This window comes from Fopius arisanus, unplaced genomic scaffold (genome assembly GCF_000806365.1).
Source record: "Fopius arisanus strain USDA-PBARC FA_bdor unplaced genomic scaffold, ASM80636v1 scaffold00037, whole genome shotgun sequence".
Classification (NCBI taxonomy): Eukaryota; Metazoa; Arthropoda; class Insecta; order Hymenoptera; family Braconidae; genus Fopius; species Fopius arisanus.
The window spans coordinates 753,100-768,801 of NW_011887776.1; the positions used below are offsets into that span (position 1 = coordinate 753,100).

General features: G+C 37.8%; 3 protein-coding genes across 10 annotated transcripts; all 3 read right to left on the reverse strand.

Annotated features, from left to right (window-relative positions):
* Positions 1-2,772: 2,772 nt before the first annotated feature.
* LOC105266293 (uncharacterized) lies at positions 2,773-4,154 on the reverse strand. 2 transcript variants are annotated; one of them, XM_011304311.1, is made up of 3 exons: positions 3,995-4,154; positions 3,156-3,290; positions 2,773-3,065 (listed from the first exon to the last, which is right to left on the reverse strand). In XM_011304311.1, exons 1-3 carry the CDS (start codon positions 3,998-4,000, stop codon positions 2,904-2,906), a joined length of 303 nt encoding a protein of 100 aa, XP_011302613.1. In that variant the 5' UTR covers positions 4,001-4,154; the 3' UTR covers positions 2,773-2,903. The 2 variants fall into 2 exon arrangements, with proteins under 2 accessions (XP_011302613.1, XP_011302614.1); XM_011304312.1 differs by lacking the exon at positions 3,995-4,154 and adding an exon at positions 3,513-3,698.
* Positions 4,155-5,082: 928 nt separating this feature from the next.
* Positions 5,083-7,133, reverse strand: LOC105266294 (uncharacterized). The gene is made up of 4 exons (XM_011304313.1): positions 6,907-7,133; positions 6,702-6,854; positions 5,696-5,941; positions 5,083-5,444 (listed from the first exon to the last, which is right to left on the reverse strand). The coding sequence occupies exons 1-4, from the start codon at positions 6,919-6,921 to the stop codon at positions 5,406-5,408; spliced, it is 453 nt and encodes a 150-aa protein (XP_011302615.1). The 5' UTR covers positions 6,922-7,133; the 3' UTR covers positions 5,083-5,405.
* A 976-nt stretch (positions 7,134-8,109) lies between these two features.
* HisT (Histamine transporter) lies at positions 8,110-15,415 on the reverse strand. 7 transcript variants are annotated; one of them, XM_011304337.1, is made up of 9 exons: positions 12,904-14,065; positions 11,785-11,951; positions 11,264-11,485; positions 10,864-11,088; positions 10,072-10,201; positions 9,793-9,998; positions 9,551-9,654; positions 9,358-9,468; positions 8,110-9,280 (listed from the first exon to the last, which is right to left on the reverse strand). In XM_011304337.1, exons 2-9 carry the CDS (start codon positions 11,860-11,862, stop codon positions 9,019-9,021), a joined length of 1,338 nt encoding a protein of 445 aa, XP_011302639.1. In that variant the 5' UTR covers positions 11,863-11,951; positions 12,904-14,065; the 3' UTR covers positions 8,110-9,018. The 7 variants fall into 7 exon arrangements, with proteins under 7 accessions (XP_011302639.1, XP_011302638.1, XP_011302634.1 ...); XM_011304336.1 differs by having other exon boundaries at positions 11,785-12,121; XM_011304332.1 differs by having other exon boundaries at positions 11,785-12,345.
* Between the last annotated feature and the right edge of the window lie 287 nt (positions 15,416-15,702).

The window sequence follows — 15,702 nt, forward strand, 5'->3', positions numbered from 1 at the left end:
TTATGAATTATTTCCGAATTTCAACCAATACAATCGTTCCATTTAAAATCCTGTCTTGAGTAAGTCTCTAGTAAATTTCACTCCTCTTCACGCATATTTGTGCACATTCCCGAAATAGCGCCAGAGCAAAGAATTTATGGAGCTATCTGAATAAGTCGAGATTTCGATGAAGCTCGAGGTTTCCCTTCTGCCAATTTAAAATTCAATCTCTAAAAAAAATCACCGGTACACCCGATAGACCTTTAATCACAAAATAAAAAATTCCAATATCCACAATGTAACACCACCCGACTTGATACTTGTCCAAATGACACCCAAAAAAAAAAACCGATAAAAAATGTAGAATATATTTGAAACATAAAAATACTAGGGCAATGTTGAAGGTACGTTGATTACCCCGATGGACTAGTGGTACTCATCGTGAGCAATTATGTTGGTGAGCACGATGTAGAGGTTGAAGGCTTTAAAAGTTGTTGAAGGCAGTGAAAAAAAAAAGTCCAGCAACGGAAGCATCAAAAGTACTCTGAAATGTTGAATGAAGCATTATCATTATCTATTTCCTTTTATTTTCTCCCATTGTGTACCGATTGACTATTCCGAATATACGACGAGGGAATAAAATTGTTTTATCGATTGATTCTGTTTTGGCATATGGGATGTAAAAATCATAAGCCTGAGCCAATTCAGCAGATATGACAGCGCATGACATTCACTATTCTCTTTGACACGTCTCACGTTGATGCACTTTCATACTGGTGCATTTATCACCTCTTTGCAGCACTATTTGAATCCTGGATTCTATCCCCCGGAAATGGTCCATTGCCCCAACACCCGACGACGTCACAACACCCAAACAAAGGATAATGATGGAACGAGGAAGAGAGTAATTACTCGATGATGTATGATTTGTTTCAGTGCGCCATAATCAACAGGATGCATTGTAATGTGATATCAATAGTATTTAGCGCCATTGATCAAGATATAATAAGCTATAATACGGGGCAATGAGAAATTACTGTCGTCATATATTTCTCCTATATATGTTTTACACAGTTGACTATTTACTCAATTGCACTGAAAATTTTCAGTTAAATTGAGACAATTCTACTGTTAATCTCAGTGAAGCAGTGGGTAAAGTACAATTAGCGTAACAGTGAGAAAGAAAAATGAGTGACACGTGTCTGGAATTGTCAGAGCCATAAAATTCATTGAATGTAATTCAGGAGAGGCTAGGTTACCGAACTTCTACAGATAGGAGACATAGGTAACTTGAACAATGGAGGCTCTGAGAAGGTGCCCCCGACGATGAGAAACTTCTATCGGACCAATAAAAGCCTCGATACGTGCTTTGCACACTCTCTTGGTCTTCTTGGTGGTATAGAGCTCATTCCTCTTGATGTATTGATTTTGAAATATAGCGGGGGATGGTTTAAGCATCTTTATCTTCGTACTTCTGTATCATTATGGATCTGCAGCCAATTCTTTCGGCGCTTACGACACCATTCACGCGATTATATCATGGGGGGATAATCGCTAGATTCAGGATAGCATTTGATAATAATCGATAGAAAATTAAAACCACAATATAACTTTGAGAGGGGAAAAATGTGTCTTTCCCAGAATTAAACTAATTTATGAGTCATTACTTTTTTTTTTTCAATGCAACTTTGTGATTTGGTATTCAATACGGTGTCTTAAATTTGTAACAAGTGGATGGCCGATGCACTTATGTGGAAACGTGACAATTTCAGGAGTTTCTGATTACTATCAAACTGTTAGTGTCACGTACAGAGGATTTCCGTAATGTGCAACCCAGTGATCTCATGACACTCTGAATTTTGGTAGTATATTACTGGGATAAGAATCACCGTTTGTGGTTGTGAATGAGAAATTCAACTCTAACGACTATCTCCATTGCATTGCTATTCTAAGTATTTGAAGTGTAGGTCAAGGTCGAAGACATCGAGATTCACGAGAAACGCGTGCTCCTAAAGTTCAATGAAGGTTCAAAGTTCAATTTTCCAAGTATGACATGCGATTTCATCATCAATGACGCGTCATATGATGGCGATATACATTATTTGGGGATTTATTTATTTATCTATTTTTCAATAACAATCCTCGCACGTTGAGCGCGGAGATAATCGCGGATTTGTTCACCGAAAAATCCTTAAACTACCGAATATCATAATCCATTTGTTTTTTCATTTTTCAACGCCACTCCTTTTTTATTTAATTCATTTAGTTTTTTTTTTTTTTGGTTTATATGGATGGGGTAATGGCGGAAATGGATTTAACATTTGAAAAATGAATGCGTGCTCTTGAAAGAAATATTATCCCACTGCGTTTCATTTAATGGAAACTGTCTTCAAACGAGATTCGTGACTCTCGTGGAAACAAACTCAATTAAAATGCCACTCAACCGTGGCAATAAGATTTAGATTGTTCTCTGCTTATTTATTCGTTATGTAGACGCTTAAACTCAAGTGAAAATTCGATTACCTTCCAACGAAGATGGAGCGAGAAATGCTATCGTGGGTGGGTTTATTGAAAATGCCCTTTGCAGCAAGAAATCGACACACAAACCTGGAGAATGAGAAAGAAAAATCGAAACGAGTGCAAAAAAATGGAGAAAAGGTTTCCATTTCACTGTCAGTGTCATTGGCAGAGAAAATTTCTTCTCTCCGAAAAATACACTGTCCCGTACCTGAGGCAACTCGATTTTATCCTGAAAATTAAATTATTTCCCAGGGAATTAATTTCAGTTGAGTATAGAAATTTTATTGCGAGAGCGATTGGTGATGTTTCGATTCATCAAAGTCAGAGTCATTGGGTAAAAATCTTAGAGGAACATATCAATTTTTTTGTCAGTAACACATACGGATGTGCGATGTTGTGTTTTATCACCCTTCAGATAACGATGATTGAATTCTCGTGAAGAATTCCTTGAGTGCACTTTCAACTGTCGGTCCCAATTGTTTCAACATCCATTTGGCGGTAGCTGGACAAATGATGATGACTCCGAGAAGGCTGATGGTCAGTGGAGCCAGAAAAGTCCAGATGAGCTTCAAAAAAATTAATTAATCGCACGATTAATTAATTCATTGATTACACAACGCGAGATTCTCATTAAATAAATCTTTAGAATCGCTCACATTTATGAACCAGCTCACTACTATCCACCCAAGAAGCACAGTACCTATTGTGCTGAAATATGATGCATATTCCGGTCGAAGTAGACACTGAAGATACGGCACCTTTTCCCCGAGATCAGCCAGAATAATCTCCATCTGTTTTGCCACATCATGACCGACCATGAAACCAAAAACACTCCACGTTATACCGAATGATTAACGAGAGTTGCACTATCTCGATGAGAGATTCAAAACGGAATCAGCGAAATGTTGTGTCGATTTATCGATGGCGATATGAAATTGGTGAAATGGTGAAATTTTTATTTACATCCGGATTTTTTGAAACGGAAATTCCCTCGATTTTCATTTCCCACTGACCTGCATGGTAGACGTATTTATAAATCAATAATTAATATGCACGTGATTTCACAGTACAAAATTTACAACGAGATTTGGCAGTAATCATTTTATATTACTCTCTGAAAGACAATTAATGCCCATAATCCCTCGTTTGCGACTACGAAAAATTATTAAACATGCAATACTCCCGGAAAAATTCACTACCATCGCTGATGACTCAATCTCAGATTTTATTTCCTGGAGGGAAAAAAAAATTCCGCTGCAATGAGATATCGAGTCGGCGCATAGTGGAGAGGCACGGAAAGTATTAAAGTAGGCAAGAAAATTACATCACGCCGAGGCAAGTGGCACTTTTGCGTGTTCCTTCGCTAAAAACGATAAGATAAAAAAAAATATATATTCCCCTTTGAGCAATTTTTGTTTCAACGCGCTGAGACTAAAATGAGAGTAGAATCTTCGAAGAGGAGAATTAACTCCGAGGAACAATATTGTATACTTACATTCATTATGTTGAGTTTGTGATGGGTTTTCCACGAGAAATTTTCAACTCGAGGTTATCGGCGAGATCGGATGAAAGGACATGTGTCACATCGGGGGATGAACAATCATTGAAGAGTTTGTCATTTTTTTCAATTGAACCACGAGCTTCACGTTGAATGACGTGTCGAGTGATTAAATCATTCTCCCTATTCAATGGTCGCCTCAAAGCAATGACAAGAGGTGAATTAAATTCACCCCCTTCCATTTAAATGACTCCCAGTGTAATCAGTCTCAACGAAAAATTCGGTTAATGCAGAGAGCAAATTTCCAGATGGCAGTCAAACGGAAAAAATCTGGTAGCATGTGATGGACTGGAATTTAATGAAATTTTTGAACTAGTCTTTCCAGAAATGCAGAGAAAGAACAGATTAAAATTTGTCGTGTGATTTTTAATGAATGTGTCGTAATGGACGTTGATAATTTATTTATCTCCGTCAATTTAGTTTGCTTGACAGAAATAAATATCTCGTTAACTCGTCGCATGGTATATTTACCGCTGGTAAACCCGTGACTTACACATGTAAATGAAATTGGCCCGACCAAAATATGTGGGAGAACGGTATGTCAGTTTCCTTTGTTTCATCTAGTGAGAATCTAAAGACTGTGTGGTAGACATAGTTTCCCTAACCAACAGATTCCATTGTCTTGTATAATGAGCAACTGGAATAATTGTACTTGCTCTGCATTGTATAAAAGCCTTCTGAGTCCTTTGAACGAGCATCGTTCGTTGTTTTCAGGACCTTCACAGCATCTCGAAATTATCCCTAAAAGATCCTCATCGTAAATCATCGTACCTTGAACAATATTTCAACAGACTTTTTCATAACGGACAATCGTGTTATGTTAGAGGGAAATCGATTAGACGTAGACAATTGTTGGAGAGTCCCCACTATATTTCGATTTGGGGGAAACGAAATGATAAACATTGGAGGTTCTAAAAAAAAATCGAGGAGCAGAGTGACGAGAATTCTACACCATCCTGACATTCTTCTGAAGTTGATGGAATTTTATTGAGGGATCTCAATACAATTTTAAATGTAAATGCTAAAACACTTGCGGAGGAATCCCTCTAGATTTTAATTAAATAGAAAAATCCTTCCTTACTTTAATTACATTCATCGATAGAACTTGAGGGATCTGGAAGGGCGAGAGAATTTAAAACTTTTTAAAGTACATGGGGAGAACTTTTCTTGGGAAATTTTTCTCTCTAGGAAGGAATAATGGGAAAAATTCTCTTGGTCGATTTCCACGTGGAAATCCGTGAAAATTCCAATTATTCAACGATTTTTTCATTTTAATTTGACAGGATGATTTTAAAATGAAGTTCCAGTGGATAGAAAATTTTTTCTCTCATTTTACAACGATTCATTCTCAATTTAGCCTCATATTTTCGTCCTCTTCTTCGATTTCCTGTGAGAATACAAAACACGTTACATTACCGGACGTAAAATTGTGGGAATAATGCAAGTGCGGATAGAGAATGTACTCGAATCAAATACGCAATATACTGGAATCAGAAATCGGCAATTAGTGTAGCGTATGTATTATTGCGAATTGGTGAAAGAGAATCTCGAATTTCAAAATCCAGATATTCCTGATACCGGAGTATTGTATCTTCGATTGGAGACATTCTCGTTTCCGCATGAGGAATTGATGAATACCGGTATTATTTCCTGATTGGAATTTGCACTGAATTCCTCAAGATGCTCAGTATCAATATTCGTCCTTGTATATGGCACCGCAACTGGTACAATTCCAATTCCAATTTCTGGATTGTAAGACGAAGGGTGCAATGGAAATTCGATGGTGCGATTACCAGCAATTTCCAGTCTGGATTCACTTGGGCACCTGGAGGATATTCTGCTCAGTACCCGACAGGTCATCTGACCACACCCGACGATCGAAGACTGCACCCCAACCATCGGTACAAAATTAACTGTCCCGAGAAGGTAGGTGGCATATTCCCAGGTACATAGACCACCCAACCCTCTTGGAATGTTCATCATCAATATTTTAAAAAATCATTGTTTAAATAAAGCTCAAAATTATACCGGGAGTGAAGGGAAGTGGATTTTCATCCAGAATAAAATTCATTTATTCTCTTGATTGACAGGTGTAATTTGCGTGCGTGTGAAATAGTATATCTCGATTGCGAGTTATCGTTTTAGGACTCGTGGTATATACCTGATATAATCCCACGAGTCTGAAAAATCAAAAAGTACAGATAATTGAAGCTCTCATTGAAAATTCCGATTGAGCGCCACAAATTGCGTTTAAACAAAAAAAAAAAACACCGAATTGCCGTATTTTTTTGAGTGATTCATTTAATTCCCAGGACGATTTTTTTTCCCCGATCCATCTTGTTTTTCCCAGTCCCTGCAACCAACTACGTGATTTGATTCCCTGTAATGAATCCAATCACGTGCAAGAGTGGGTGTCAAACGCAATGTCTCGGTGCTAAATGGCTTTCCCAAAACTCTGATATTTTATACAACAGCCACCGTCAAACGTGATAAAAATAGTACACAAGCTTTTTATTCCCTCCATTCCAGTATGAACGATCTGAATAAACGAATTCTTTGAATGACGCACACGACATGCTGTGAAAGGATCAAATAAACACGCTTTTCCATATATTTCTGGAAAGACTACGCTTTTCATACTTACGCTTATTAATATTCGGCTTTTCTGCAGGAGAAATAGACACACGGGTGGTACGAGAATAAAGCAAAATTCCAGAATTCTTGAAAGGAGAGCGAGAATAGTCAGACATCCTGTGATGGTTATTAATCCAAAAAACGCCCCCACCGCGCCAATTATCTGAATAAAATTCACATAATTATAATATCTTCACAGTGTGACACGTACTCACTTTAATAATAGTCATAATGGAGTTGTCAATCGGGAATGCATAATTCGAGTGGGTGAATGGGGAGTTCAGTCAATATTTAATTTAACAGGTGAGATCCGAATAATAACGAATTGAGTTCCCATGGCAGTACAACTGCACGAGCGATGGCATGAAAATGTCAGGTATTAAATCAGCCAAGGGGAAGCCATTCCCTGGAGACAAATCATGTCTGTCGTTGTAGGCTGGACAAAAAATTGACACTCTACTAGCCACCAACAAATGCGATTGTCTTTTCATTGCCGAAGTGAATCGCTGAATTTTTATTTTTTTTTCTTTTTTGCATCGCTCTCACAGCTACGATAAAGTTGAAAGATCGTACGTGTTGCGATTGTCATTCGGACACGGAGCACGTGCTGTCGCGATGACCCTTGGTACACCAACAAACCACAATAACAGAAGGTGAGAAATGAGAGAATAGTTGGAGAGTGTGGGTGAGACCATAAGTTTTCCAAGCTCTTAGCTGAGGGATCTAAAAGGGCGCATAGAGACAATTTTACTGGACCTCTCTGGGGAATCGTGAGGCTTTTATTATACGGACGAAAGGCTGTAAAAAATATATGATTCGGATTATGGCATGATTCAATTTGTAATTCTATCAAGGCTGAGATATTTATCGTGGGGTCTGGTTCCGTTATCGTCCGAGGAATGACGAGACTTTAACTTTGACTTTAAGTGGAACATGTGGGGAGTCTCAATCAGTTTGAATAGTTTAATGATCAGGATGTGGTCGAAACTCAAATTCACTGGGTTTTAATAAAACACGGTGGAATCCTGGTGATTTATAAGGGAACAGATATTTTATATTCTACTCTATTCTCTTTTGTATTTTCTGGGCCAGTGGCCAAGTTGCTCCCCTTGGGCGTTGATGAACGGGGGTGAAAGCTTTTTAGGAGATGAACTTTTCCTCCCCTTCGGGGGATTCAATTTTTGGGGCTCGTCTCGATACCGGGAAGCTGTTTCAGGGGATTGCGTGACATCTAGTAGATACACCTGGAAAATGTATCTGATCAGAAATGGCCGGCTATGTAGAAATCTGCCTTCATATAAAAAATCTACTTGCCACTCAAAGCAAAAATCAAACCAATTTTTTTTTTGTGAGGGAAATTTTCCTCAGGATAGACCTCCAGTGGAAGGATCGATACCTTTCAAATGTTCTCATGAATAATTATTTCCTTCTCATTTATTACCGAAAACAACAATCGCCTACATTCCTGTGATATAAGTATTCTCTTAAACTACATAAACATCGATAAATATATTCTTTCTCCCTGAAGCCTCCAACATACTCATCTAAATTTAATTCATGTACCAATATACAGTAAATAAACCATTACCCAACGACAATTATCTGATCTCATCTATAAAAATGCATTGAATGCAGAATGAATGGATATAAAAATTATTAAAATTTCTCAGATTTAAACTTTTAAAAAACAAGTGATTTCCTAAATATAATATAAAGAAAAGACTAAGAAATCATGTACAACTGAATACAATGGACTTCAGCCTTTTATCTTAATCGAAATAAAGAAATATCAATAACAGGTGTATATCACGATAAATATTCTTACAACATACGTAGGTATTCGTCATTATTGTCACTAATTGATTTGTAACTCTGTTACTTCTTGCATTAATTAATTATTATCAACGCACTATGGGATTGAAAGATTCTATATAAAAAATATCGATATGAATGCGCAATAAATAACAACGGGATCCCCTCGCATGATCATATCCTCTCATTCAATGGCCCCCACTCATTATTATCCATTTTCTCGAGTTATTGTCTGATTATAAATGTTCACCGATCCTTACAAGCTAAATAATTATCTCAGCAAACACCTGTATCTATCATCATTATATGTTTTTCTCATCAATAGCGTGAGGAATGCATTTGGCGAGAAAATAATCGGACGATACAAAGCCTTTGGAAATTCTATCTCTATAATCCCTAGACAGTATTGACTTTGACAACATTGTACTAAATGTGAAACTGAATCGAATAGGTCGATGCTCTAGGCTCGACAGTTGCAAACCAGTTGCAAACCAGGATCAAACTAGTTATAGAAATTAACATTTGGCATTCTGTCGTCTCAGATCATTCGGTATGACAAGAGTGATAAATGCACCGAAAGCGAGCATGCAGCACAGTGCAATGTTTGCCCAGAAGTCGCCCCAAGTGTTGATCAATGTTCGATAGAGAATGGTCAGGATTATTCCACATATCTGGGTGACAGCATTCAAAAGGCCAGCGGACGTCCCTTCCGGCTCAGGGTAGGTCAATTCGGCAGCGAACTCGAACCCCACGGGCAAGTATCCCGTCATGAAAAATCTTATTAAACCCAAAATTGTATTGCTATTATTACCGCTCTTTGTGAGGTACTGTCAATTGAAATATATTTGATTTACCCGAGGAGTGCAGCTGTCAGATATACTACGATGATTGATCCACAGTCCAGGGTAAAGGTGAATACAATCAATCCCAGGAGGGAGCATACGTAAATGCCCAGAGTTGTTTCCCTTTGAATTAGTGCTCAGTTAATTTTAATTATCAAATTTCTTTTATGGGTTTATCATTCTTTATGGAGTTTGTCATATTTACTTGAATTTGTGAGTTTTGTCGAGGATAACGCCGCAAAAAACTGATCCTGCCATGCCTGCGCACACAATCGACAGGCCGATTCGACCAGCATCCACCTCAGCGTTCTAGAATATTCAATCGATCTCAATTGAATTTGGAAATTCTCGGGAGATAACTACACGAACTATTTATATCGTCTCAGTGCAAATGAAAAAGTTGCGGAAATCGAGGGACGGGTGTGCATTAAAACCAAAATTAATGACCTCAAAGTGATTCAGGATGAGATCATTGAGGAGAGTGCTGATGCCATAGAATATTCCAACGTTAACTCCATAACTGAGGAGTAATAGTAGATAACCTGAGTTCAGGGCGAGTCTCTTGATCGACTGGAAAAAGTTTTCAGATTTGTCGGCTTCTCTCTGGACCGCTTGGGCTGGACTCGGTGGTAGCGGTGGTTCCGCTTTGAAAACTGCATTTTTAACGCAAAAAGTTGTTGTCAAAGTGTTTTGTATTTCTTATAAAAACCTTCAAGTGGTACGTACATAAAATTATGAGCACGAGGATCACGGAACTCGCGCCTGCCACGATGTAGAACATTGTTAAAAGCCCATTTCCCACCGCGGTTTTTGGTACGAGCATAGGTGGAAATAAAAATCCAATGGCAATACCTAGCTGTAATTTTGAAAGATAGAAAATTCATTAATTATCCCTTCAAGGGAATTGCAAAAAAAAAAATTCGAAAATTTGGAAATTATTGTACACGAGGGGCGGAAAAAAAAAATGAAAATTATTGGACAAATTTTATTCATTCCCTTCGTACAAGTGATTCCAACTGTAATTTATTGCACCGTTTATCGTCACTTAGAGCACCACAACCAGTCAAACATTGAACTTAGAACGGTATCCTGTTCCATTATTGTTAATATTACGTTTGAGGGTTACTGCGAGTTATTTGTCTTCGTTAAACATTATTTCGAAATTAATGATAACGATGAGAAATCATTTATGATATTTCCGCACCGGCGACACAAACGAGTGGAGCTTAAGTGGTGCAGTTTAAATTGAATCATTCGCCAGATTAATTCACACGGATAATTTACGATTTCCTGCGATAGAAAATGGGGTCGAATCCCCTTCTATTAATTCTACTTTGTATTAATCGTGAGTTTTTGACGAGCCACCAATTCCCACTTCATTTTTATCACGGTCATTCACATTTTAATTAAATCTGTCCAAAAATCTGTTAATTTCTATCTGTTTCATCATGGCCCTTAATTTTTCAAGAAATCCATCGATAAATGGAAAAATTGTTTTGGTTCTCCCATTGCACTCACCTGATTACCAAAAACACCGATGCTGCAGGCACTGCTGACCTGATCAGGCCCAAACCAAACAGCTGCTAATCTCGATGGTACGGAAAGTATAAATGTTTGACTCAACGCCACAATAGTATGTCCTAGAAAAGTCACCCAGAACAGATCAGGCGATACACTGAATACTTTAATCCATGAGCCTAATGCATTCCCAGTTGCACCTATCAGGGCCGCATTTCTAAGTCCCTGAATGCATTATCAAACAGTGATTGGTTAATTGGTACGATAAAACAATAACACTTACTGGTTAAATCAACTCGAAGTGTTGTCGATAATCTTGGATTAATTCCCCAAATTAAATCCACTGTTATCGAAATTTTTTTATTGATTTGTTTTGAAATTCCTTTTCAGGGTTACTCACAAATTTATCGAGTAGATAACTGGCGGGAAAAATAAAAGGAATGTACGTTATCATGTAGATCATGCTCGTCATATCCACCGCGAAAGACGACACATTGTAATAATCTTGTATAATATTTCCAATAATGCTGAATTGAATCCATTGCATTGCATTGCTTGCACTGTAGAGAACGAAGATAGCGAGAACTAGCCATCGCCGACGATAGATTTTTGTCTCCACTACCTGTGGAACATCATCACGGGAAGATTAAACATTAATTACAAATTGCACGTGGTGTATTGATGTATTCTCAAGACACTCGCTTTCATATTGACTGTCGGTGCGACCGATAAGTTTAACCAGATACGGAGTAATGATAAAAAACTTAAATAATATGTACGCAAACAGCTCTTTATTTCCATAATAAATAATAAAATAGAAACAGTGCTGATATATTTTTTACACAATAATTTCAAATGGAATAATTTATTAAAACATTATGTAATTCTCAATGAAATTTTTTATCGGGGTGATGAAATTACCTGCGTCGGTGGTACACCGCATTCCACGGCTTTGGCGTAATCTGGGGAAGTCCTACCCATTTCCACAGTCTGCTGCATCCAAAGATGATTCAAGAATTTTCCTCTCTCGAATTATATCTACAGTAATATCTTCCACTAAAACACTTCACCTTTGTTTCACTATAATTCTGCAATTAAATGAATCCTCGATTTTATTCAAATGTGTGCTATCGATATATCATTAGCGGTTCACGTGCTGCTCGAGTATTAATTAACGAGGAATGGGCGTAGTCAGTGGAAGTTCGATGAAGAGGAAGCAGAGAGTATCGCTCCTTTGAAATTGCCTCCAAGTGAACTCCTAAGGGCCATCGAGCATTAATTAACCATGAAATACAAAGGAAATTCGATAATCCAGGAGATACGCTAAAAACGAGCATACACTATAGTTTTCCGGAGGGATGAAAATTTTCACGTAATTTATATCGCTGCAAGCCCGTACCTTTTTTTCTTATCGGTGTAGTTGAAACTCTGCTTGCCCAAGGTCCTTCTTTTTTTTCACCAACTTCGCTTTATCTCAAAAAACTAAAAGTGATTTACACCTCAATTTAATTTGACTCGACATTCAACATCAAAGCGACTACTACCTCTTTTATCTCAAATAAAATCGGCGTTTTCCGCCTCTAAAAATTCCCAGAAAGTACAAAGATACTGACGTCATCGCATAAAAATGAAAATAGTATTTACAGAAAAGTATATTTTTATCACGGAATTATGTCGTACTAATTGGAATGGGTGCTTAATGCGAATTCCTCCGAGACAAATGACTCTGGTACCTTTCACTCGTTAAACTAGACTTTTCTCTACATTTTTCTTACATGATTCCATGCATATCCATGAGAAACCACTTCATCCCAAGAACTAACTCGAAACCAAAAATCTTGAGCGCCTTGCATATTCAAGTTGCTCTGACGTCAATGATTGTTATTCTGGATCGATTTCTTGATGACTGCCCAAAATAACTAACTACATTGGGATTAAGGATATGAAACCTTACCCTCAGAAATTCTCTCCTCCGGTCAGGTCACTCGACGGAAATAAATCGACTAAATATGGAATTCATGAAGGAATAATCGGACATACCTTTATTGACGCGAATTTTTTTTCCTCGATTACGCCGAATGATGAGTTTACTCGGTAATCTTGATATTTCTGTCGTATAGGCACAGTTTTCCCCTTCCCTCGATGGGGGGTATCAAAATATTAGCACAAAAAAATATGTCGATGATTTCTTCAACAGCTACTCTAATTGCCCTCCGATAACGAGCATTTTATTATTGTCGATATTGTACTGGTGTAAAGTATGAGGCCGAAGGTCCAATAAACTGGATTTTCTCTATAAATCATGGAATTCCTCGTGGAATCTTTGCTTGCAGTTCTATTCAAAGTTCATTGACTGGACATTTAGTCTATTCATTATATTTAGACACAACTCCACTCGAACACTTACGCGAATACCAAGATGATAGTATAAATTACCAAGTTTCCTCGCAAGTTCACCGGATATCACTGATCCATGTGCTCCCAGAATTACCGCAGTGCAATTAAATTGTCGTGATTAAATACCACGACGATATCATGCATCGATCAATTCCCTCGCTGCAATTATCACCTATTAATATTGGCACTTGAATAAAAATCACTGTTATCACTTTATACTCATTACTGAATCACAAACTGATGTACTTTTTCCTTTTCCATTCACTGTTCACCTTTTTATTACGAAAAATATCCTCGATAGCGATTATTCCAGAGTGGTCCTGCGTTCTGGGAATCTGCGGGCGCGGGAATCGCGCTTGACTGGTTGATTTATGGGTTTCCTTTATAATGTATCGATCGAAAAAATTGCTGATGGGGCCACAGTGGAAAGAAAAAAATTAACGATGGTTGACACTTGACACTTGACTAGGCTGGACAAAATACTGAGGATTGTGGGGGTGGTACGATAGTTGAGAGAATTGTAGAATCGATGGATCAAGGAGAATCAAAAAATGAGACACTTGCTGTAGCAATCGATTGAAAGCACGTGGAGTGTCAAGTGATTTTGATTCAGTTGAATCATGTCTTATTAAGACCCGCTATATATTTGTCTATCATGTATTTTCCCTCTCCAGACTAGTAATTTGTCAGTGATAGCGATTGGGCAATTCGCGGGCCTTCAACAACGTTTAGGATGCGATTCGATGATTCAACTATATGTGGAAATATTGGCCAGAGAACCGCCGAGGTTGGTAGAACAACATCAGCTGAGAGACGACGCGATTCGGTGATATGGCGGGTGTATATAATACCACCACTTGCTTCTGCGCGATAACCACTCGCGCAGTCATATCACACACCAGCACTAATGTACCATTGTAATTGTGAAAATTCAACATTTATTTTATTGTGTTTGGGTGCTCTTCGGGGTACTCGCCGGAAATACCCGAGACAGTTCGATTCAACTGCCTCATGAATTTTTATGTTACCCTTCATTTGGCGAATCAAAAACAGAAAAATATTTTTTTAACGCTATCATAAGAAGAACTTAACAAACTTTCACCTTTTTCTTATATATTAATTTTATGGTAGGACTTGGTTTAATTAATGCGCGAGGAATAATTAGGCGAGATTAATCGCTCATTATTACCCGGATTTTTTTTTAATGTTATCATTTATTGAATTATTTGTGACAAAAGTGGTATCTGGGCTCGAACGCGAATACCTTAGCAGCATCTGAAGTTTAGACTGTTGCAAAATTCATTGGTTTTTTCTTTTGCCATTTCCAATTGGGCCTGGAAATCACGGCATTCCATTCATAGCTTAGATTGGAACTGCTAAGTGTTTGAGGAGGAGTGAAATCACCCCGGGAACTTTGCTTTCCCAAGTGATTTGGGAGTGCTAGAGTGGACCTCATATCGATTTCCATGCACTCGAGTGCACTTGCGATTCGACTGTGTAGAGTCAGTTTAAGAGCTGGAGACTCAAGTCCCGAATAAATAACCACTGGATTCATGACGATTTTTTATTCACTCTCACGCCATTATGAAATCGTATAATTTTTCATGAATTAATCATTGAAATTCAGGAAATGATTTTTTTTCACTTAAACAAAAGAGAAAGAGAAAGTTCTTTGGAGAACACCAATTTTTTTTTACAATCAATAAATCTCGAAATTAAAATATGACTCACGGTTCCTGTTGTCGAAATCTTGAAATCCTCGTTAGGCACTACTTGAAAATGGTAGGTATCCGTCATTTTCTTCGTGTATTAAATTTTTCCATGAATTACACTTGCCACAAAACTCAAACACATGCTCGAAGAAATTCAAGAGAGAATTAAACGCGCACTGGAAAACCACCGAGTGTACAAGTCCGCAGTCATCCAATCTAATGTTTGAATATGATATTTACATTGTATCACGACAAAAACGTGAAGAATAAACTCGTTACACTCTACCAAGTGGATGTTACGGATTCCATTCCAAATTACGTAATAACTTCAATGAGGAGATTCAATAAATCTCTCATCCCTATAAACGAAAATTATTTCATTCAAAAGCAATTACTCCGGAAACATTTGTTCGTGGGAATTCATTTAAAAAATAATGAATTTCATGCGACGTATCGCGTTCCATTTTCGCTCGATGACGAAAAATAGAATCTGTCACTTTTCAGTGCTGATACTGCTTCGGCGAAAGATATCGTAAATAGATAAGGTTCTATCATTCGAGGCATGCACTTCGCTCCATTGTTTATCAGTGTAAAGTTGCCTCCAAGAATACGAAGGCACTCTCAAGGGTGAAAAGTGCACCCTTGACATCATTCACTTGTCAGCTGACATAACAATGCAGAAAATTCTCCAATCCCCATGATGGCGGACTCAAAATTTATCTCCTGATAT

Excerpts from the sequence above, each read along its gene's own strand:
- LOC105266293 (XM_011304311.1), bottom strand. Across the intron at positions 3,066-3,155 it reads TAGTGAGCTGGTTCATAAAT|CTCATCTGGACTTTTCTGGC; the intron begins GTGAGCGATTCT and ends ATTTTTTTGAAG.
- LOC105266294 (XM_011304313.1), bottom strand. Across the intron at positions 5,942-6,701 it reads AAAGCCGAATATTAATAAGC|TCTTCGATCGTCGGGTGTGG; the intron begins GTAAGTATGAAA and ends GTTGGGGTGCAG. Across the intron at positions 5,445-5,695 it reads CCAATCAGGAAATAATACCG|GAAATCGAAGAAGAGGACGA; the intron begins GTATTCATCAAT and ends GTATTCTCACAG.
- HisT (XM_011304337.1), bottom strand. The coding sequence starts at position 11,862 with ATGCAGCAGACTGTGGAAATGGGTAGGACTTCCCCAGATTACGCCAAA. Across the intron at positions 9,469-9,550 it reads GACAAAACTCACAAATTCAA|GGAAACAACTCTGGGCATTT; the intron begins GTAAATATGACA and ends ACTAATTCAAAG. Across the intron at positions 9,281-9,357 it reads CTGACAGCTGCACTCCTCGG|ATTTTTCATGACGGGATACT; the intron begins GTAAATCAAATA and ends GGGTTTAATAAG.